Source organism: Nicotiana tabacum, chromosome 20 (assembly GCF_000715075.1).
Source record: "Nicotiana tabacum cultivar K326 chromosome 20, ASM71507v2, whole genome shotgun sequence".
Lineage (NCBI taxonomy): Eukaryota > Viridiplantae > Streptophyta > Magnoliopsida > Solanales > Solanaceae > Nicotiana > Nicotiana tabacum.
The window spans coordinates 119585480-119592839 of NC_134099.1; the positions used below are offsets into that span (position 1 = coordinate 119585480).

The window sequence follows — 7360 nt, forward strand, 5'->3', positions numbered from 1 at the left end:
TTATTTGTGAAGTTAAATACCCAACATGGGTTTCAAGTATTGTCCTTGTAAGGAAGAAAAATGTCCAGATTCGGGTGTGCGTTGACTTTAGGGATCTTAACAATGCATGTCCAAAAGATAAGTTCCCGCTTCCCATTCCAGAACTAATGATCGATACTACTACTGGGTACGAGGCAATGTCATTTATGGACAGTTCATCAGGCTATAACCAAATTCGCATGGCACCAAAAGATGAAAAGCTTACTACGCTTCGCACCCCCAAGGGTATTTATTGCTACAAGGTAATGCCTTTTGGCTTGAAGAACACCGGTGCTACTTACTAAAGAGCTATGCAAAATATTTTTGACAATCTTCTCCACAAGAATGCCGAATGCTATGTTGACGACTTGGTGGTAAAATTAAGAGAGAAGGGCGACCACTTGAAAGACTTGAGAATGGTGTTTAAGTTGCTCCGAAGGTACCAACTTAGGATGAATCCATTGAAATGCGCCTTTGGAGTTATTTCTGGGAAGTTCCTTGGTTTCATTGTTCGACATCGAGGGATTGAAATTGATCAATCCAAAATAGATGCAATCTTGAAAATGCCTAAGCCTCGGAATATTCATGAATTAAAAAGTCTGCAAGGAAAGCTAGCATACCTTAGGAGATTTATCTCAAACCTAGCTGGGAGGTGCCAACCATTCAGTCGCCTTATGAAGAAAGGTGTCCCTTTCAAATAGGACCAAGCATGTAGCAATGCCTTTGAGAGCATTAAATCCTACTTGATGAAGCCTCCAGTTTTGGCAGCCCCTATACTTGGAAAGCCGCTGATACTATACATTTCAGCACAAGAAAGGTCTGTTAGAGCGTTGTTGTCCCAAGAAAATAGTGAAGGGAAAGAAAACTCCCTTTACTACTTAAGCAGGATGATGACACCAAATGAGCTGAATTATTTTCTAATTGAAAAGCTATGTTTGGCGCTAGTCTTATCAATTCAAAAGTTGAAGCACTACTTTTAAGCTCATGTCGTTTGTTTTGTTTCTAGAGCAAATTCCATCAAGTTCGTGATATCAAAACCTGTCCTTAGTGATCGACTAGCAAGGTGGTACCTCCAATTTCAACAATTTGAAATCGTGTACATCCCTCAAAAGGCTATAAAAGGACAAGCGTTAACGGACTTCTTGGTAGATCACCCTATACCTGATGATTGGGAGCTAACTGATGAACTACCTGATGAGGACGCCATGGTCATCAAAGTTCAGCCTCCCTGGAAGATGTACTTTGATGGTGCTGCACATCGCGGAGGAGCTGGTGCTGGTGTAGTATTTGCCATCTCTCAAGGTGAAGTTCTGCCTTACTCTTTTACGTTGATGCAACTCTGCTCTAACAACATTGCTGAGTATCAAGCACTAATACTTGGGCTTGAAATGGCTTTCGAAATGAAGTGGTTGCAATTACAAGTCTTTGGTGACTCTCAGTTAGTGGTCAATCAACTTTTAGGTAGTTACGAGGTCAAGAAGCCTGAACTACGCACATATCATGATTACGCTAAAAAGTTATTGGGGTGGCTCGGTGACGTGACTATTCAGCATGTGCCAAGGAAAGAAAATAAGAAGGTGGATGTTTTAGCTGCCCTAGCTTCATCATTAGCCGTGCCTGATCATGTGCAAGTTACTGTTTGCCAAAAATGGGTAGTACCGCCGCGAAATGAGGTTGAAGGTGAAGAAAATGAACTCAAGCATCTTGTCGTTGTTTCTGAAGTTGAGAAAGAAGAATGGTGACAACCCATTATCAACTACTTGTGCTATGGGATACTTCCAGAAATCCACGGAGAAGAACTGAAATCCGTCGGTGTGCACCTCGCTTCCTTTACTACAAAGATACCCTATACAGAAGATCATTCGTGGGAGTACTCTTGTGATGCTTAGGGGAAGATGAAGCACTCCAAGCTTTGCAAGAAGCACATTCTGGGGTATGTGGGTCACACCAGTCTAGACCAAAGCTCCACTTCTATATAAAAAGGATGGGATATTATTGGCCAACGATGGTAAAAGATTGCTTGGACTATGCTTGAAGATACAAGGCTTGTCAATTCCATGCGAATTTTATTCACCAACCTCCTAAAGTGTTACACCCGACTGTGGCATCCTGGTCGTTTGACGCTTGGGGATTGGATGTTGTTGGACCACTACCAAAGTCCTCTGGTGGGCACCTATACATCCTAGTTGCAACTGACTACTTCTTAAAATGGGCTGAAGTTGTTGCTCTTAAGGAAGTAAAGAAGGAAAATGTTGCAAGTTTCATCCGAGTAAACATTATTTATCCCTTTGGCATTCCTCGTTACATAATAATGGATAATGGAAAGTCATTCGATAATAGGCTGATGAACAAGATTTGTGATCTCTTTGGCTTCAAATAACGTAACTCTTCGATGTACAATGCTGCCGCCAATGGTCTAGCTGAGGCATTCAACAAGACTATGCAACTTGTTAAAGAAAGTCATCTCCAAATCCAAACGAGATTGGAATGACAGTATGGAAGAAGCTCTATGGGAATATAGGACGACTCACTGCACGCCAACACCGGCGACTCCTTATTTACTTGTTTATGGAGTCGAAGTCGTCTTGCCACTTGAGCGTCAGATACCTTAGTTACGACTGGCTATTCAATAAGGGATCACTGATGAAGAAAATGCTCGACTTCGATTAGAAAAGTTGGAGGCTCTCGATGAGAAGAGGTTGGAAGCTCAACAGAGTCTTGAATGTTATCAAGCTCGATTATCTCGCGCCTTCAATAAAAGCGTTTGCCCGAGATCCTTTCAAGTAGGAGATCAAGTCCTTGCCGTACGAAGACCCATAATAACTTCCCATAACCCCGTCGGGAAGTTCACTTCAAAATGGGATGGGCCATATGTCGTACAAGAAGTTTACTCAAGTGGGTCTTACAAGTTGGTTGATGCAGATGGCATGAGAATCGGCCCTATCAATGGCAAGTTCTTAAAGAAGTATTATCCTTGAAGTTGCAACGCTCCTTGACGCATGAGCCTAAACTGCATGTTGCTGCACTCCTGACCCGCATGAGTCTAAACTATGTACGGCCCCTACAAAAAAAAGTCCTCTAGGTTGAAAACTTCGAAAGAGACGGCCTAGGCAAAAGTTAGGACATAAAAAAAATTTTAAAAAAAATCACCCAGTCTGAACTACGGTATGACTTGATCCTTTTCACCGAGGTACGTAGGCAGCTTAGAGTTTCATTCTAAGTTCAGTCGCATAAGTTCAAAAGATACCTATTGCCCCGTTTGTTGTCCGAGTGAAGTATGGAGGAATGTAAAATCAAGCTGAAACGCCATCCTCCTGTTGAACTCTGATCTCATTTGATTTAAAAGGGGCAAGCTTCCATTGTAAATTGGTATCTTCAATGAAATGATTATAGTCTTTTAGGAAGCTACCAAGTATTTGCAATGAAGCCTGGTGATTCGTTATGCCTTCAAGTTCGCCAAGCCTTCAAATTTTTGGTCTTCAAGTTGAAGTCTGCAAATCCACCAGCTTTAAGTTGAAGTATTCAAGCCCTCCAAGTCCATCGGCCTTCAAGTTGAAGTATTTAAGTTCACCAGAATTCAAGTTGAGTTGTTTAAGCCCTCGAAGTCTCCAAGTTGAAATCCTCAAGTTCGTCGGTCTTCAAGTTGAAGTCTTCGCGTTCGCCACCCTTCAAGTTGAGATATCTAAACCCTCCAGGTCTCCAAGTTGAAGTCTTCAAGTTGAGGTCCTCAAACACGTCGGTCTTCAAGTGGAGGTCTGCAAAGTCCGCCGAATCTTCAAAGTTTTCCAAGTGTTCAAGTCGACGTCATCAAGTCCATGAAGTCATCAAGTTGAAGCTTTATAATTTTTCAATCTTAAGGTGGACGTATAAGTCCCTTTGCACCTTAAGTTGGCCTCTTCATGGGTTTGTCCTTAAAAGGAACTATAACTTTCTAATCTTAAGGTGGACATATAAGTCCCTTTGCACCTTAAGTTGGCCTCTTCGTGGGTTTGTCCTTAAAAGGAACTATAATTTTCTAATCTTAAAGTGGACATATAAGTCCCTTTGCACATTAAGTTGGCCTCTTCGTGGGTCTATCCGTAAAAGGAACTATAACTTTCCAATCTTAAGGTGGACATTTAAGTCCCTTTGCACCTTAGGTTGGCCTCTTCGTGGATTTGATCCTTCTATATGTTGATGCGGATTTGTCCATCTATATGTTGATGCGGATTTGTCCGTCTATATATTGAGGTGGATGTGTCCGTATATATGTTGATGTGTCCATCTATATGTTGATATGGATTTATCCGTCTATATATCGATGTGGATTTGTCCGTCTATATATTGAGGGGATTTGTCTGTCTATATTTTCATGTGGATGTGTCCGTCTATATGCTGATGCGGATTTGTCCGTCTATATGTTGGTGCAGATTTGTCAATCTATATATTGATGTGGATTTGTCCGTCTATATATTGAGGTGGATGTGTTCGTCTATATGTTGATGTTGATTTGTCCGTCTATATGGTGATGGAGATTTATCCGTCTATAAATTGTTATGAATTTATCTGTCTATAAGTTGTTGCAAATTGATCTGTCTATAAGTTGTTGCAAGATCCGCCCGTCTATAAATTATTGTGGATTTAACCGTCTATAAGTTGTTGCAACGTCATGGAGTTGCTCGTCAACTTAGCACTCGACGACTTTTCATCTTGGGCCTACAAAAAGAAAAGAAATGACAACAAAAGAAGAAAGACACGAGAAAAGAAGAAGAAATTATCTTCACATTAATGTTTCCGAGTCCACAAAAATAGACTCAAGTGGCTTGCAAATAATGCAAATTGATGCTCAACAAATATGAGCATGGGATGTATATAGATACTTCAAGGAGGCTATGGGAAAGAAAATCCGGTGTGGGACACAATTATTTCTCCTAATTCGAAGTGGTTACATTTTAAGGCAAGGAAAGGTTTTCTAATCCTATTTGGAGGTATACAAGTTGCGGTAAAAGTACCGAAGTGATAAAGGGGCCGTGATTAATTCAAAATTTCCTAAGCCTACAGGAATTAGAAAAGGAAAAGAATATGTTCCACTATTACTTGGTTGCCTTGGAAGACAAAAACGCAAGAAAAGACTTTTTGCACTTGGCAATTACTGTTTGTCCTTAAAGAGGATTCCATTATCTATGCAAAACCTAATATTGCTAAAGATATCTATGATAGATATATGAATTTTTAGCCAAAATTATCCTCTTATTTTTAGGGGTAGGCTTAACTTTGTCCTCTAATAGAATCCTTAGCACTATTTATCTTTTAAGTATACAAAACATGAGCATTTTTAGTCTCACTAACAAAAAATACTCACTCCCGTTAAAAATCTAACAGAGACATAACACGTGATTTGCATGTGATGCTTAAGGGAAAGAAATACCCGCTCTTTCACCCCAATTTAGTCAATTTCCCTCCTTTTTCAAGAGCCCCTTCTCCGATTCACTCATTTTTATCTCTATTACAGTAGTTAAAAAAAACTCTAGCATTCTTGATTATATTTCAAGTCTTTACTACTTGCTATCCCAGCAATGATTATTAGGAGCAATGGTGAAATAAACCCAAGTTATGGTAAGTGTTCTTGCTACTCGTATATTGTAAATATTCCTTCTTAATTTATTTTCGAAATCTCCACCATTTTTACAATACTTTACTTTCTTTGAAGTTCTATAATATTAGGTCCTAAATATTAGGATAATGACCAAATGATTATTTTGTCTAATGTGAATTATATTTTAAAGGAGTAAAAAATGCGAACGATATTTCGCTAAAGGACTTCGTGCTTTTAATATAGTATAGATAGATATAGATAGATATATAAGTTGAATATGACATGTTGTAATTACTGACAATGACCAATTGTGCGTTTCATAAAATGATAACTAGCCAAAGATTTTCTCAAAGTAATACTGTGTAAATTTTGTATATTTAGCCAAAAAAATTCTCAAAGTATTACAAATCGATTCACACAATTTAAAGTGCTACATAAAATACAAAAAAAAAAAATAGCAAAATTATAAAAGTGATGTTTGGACATATTATTTAAGAAAGTATCTAAAATTAAATAAAGTGGATGGAAATTTTTGGTTCTTGAAAAAAATAGTTCAATTTTACAGAAGTTCCGAAAAAGTTCATCATGACACTTTGACTTTGAAGTAAAACGTATTATAATACCACGTTTTACATTAAAAATGATTTATTAATTAAAACGTAGTATTATACTACATTTTTCTTTAACGGCTAACTTTCCGTTAAACTAAAACACAGTATACTGCGTTTTAGTTAGAAATGTAACTTCTTCTTTTTTAACTGTATAAAGGTATTTTGAGTCCAAAATACCATTATTAAGGTTTCGGACACACTCTGACTCATTGTTGGTGTTAATACAACTTTACGTTTCATGCCACAATTATAATGTTGTACTCCCTCCGGTCCACAATAAGTGACCAATTTGTTTTTTTTATTTTGGTCCAAAATAAATGTCCATTAATATAATTAAGAAAAAATTCAATTTATATTTACTTTTTTACCCATAGGTGCATATCCCTAAAAGAAATTCTCACTCCTTACATTAAATTACTAAAATTAAATAGCAGCAACTGAAAAGTCATTCAAAGACTCGAGAACAACTACTTCAGCAATTGAGAAGTCATTCAATCTCCATGGATACCAAAGTTGAGGAACTAACTTGAAACAATTCAAGACTTGAAGGAAATCAAAGTTGATGACTCAATGAACAATGAAATGAAGGTTGATGACTCAATAAGCAAGGTTGGCGACTCCAGAAAAGTTAAAGATTTTTCTTTTGATTTAAACAAATTTTCCGATGAAAGCGAAGCAGCGGTTAACAATAACCTGAAAATTGAGCTTCCTTTTATAAGATAGTTTTGATGGCAAAAATTAAAAAAATTGGCTCCAGTTTGTTTTTTCAAAGAGGTTCTTAAAATTTTAGCAAAAGTTTCAAATTTTATTTTGAATAATTTAGTGATGTAAGAAGAGAATAAATGTCACTACAACTATGTGACCAATATTTAATTAAGGATAATTTAATCATACTATGTATTTTTCATAAAATTTAATATTTTTTTAATAGACGTATTTAAAGCAAAGTGGTCACTTATTCTGGATCGGGGGAGTACTAAGATATGATAAAGGTACAATTAGTCAATTACAAACATGCACATGGGGGACTTTGAATGTAAATGCACTCTATTCAGTGGACTTTAGGGTTGTGGAAGTCGGGACATATATACATCTACTAGTCAAGGGGCCAGCAGGTTACCTTGTAAATTGAATTAATTAAATTGGTGGGGCTTGT

General features: G+C 37.5%; 1 protein-coding gene across 1 annotated transcript; it reads left to right on the forward strand.

Moving 5' to 3' along the window:
- The first annotated feature begins 1223 nt into the window (after positions 1-1223).
- Positions 1224-3535, forward strand: LOC142174519 (uncharacterized). The gene is made up of 2 exons (XM_075240328.1): positions 1224-1456; positions 3412-3535. Exons 1-2 carry the CDS (start codon positions 1224-1226, stop codon positions 3533-3535), a joined length of 357 nt encoding a protein of 118 aa, XP_075096429.1.
- The last annotated feature ends 3825 nt before the right edge of the window (positions 3536-7360 follow it).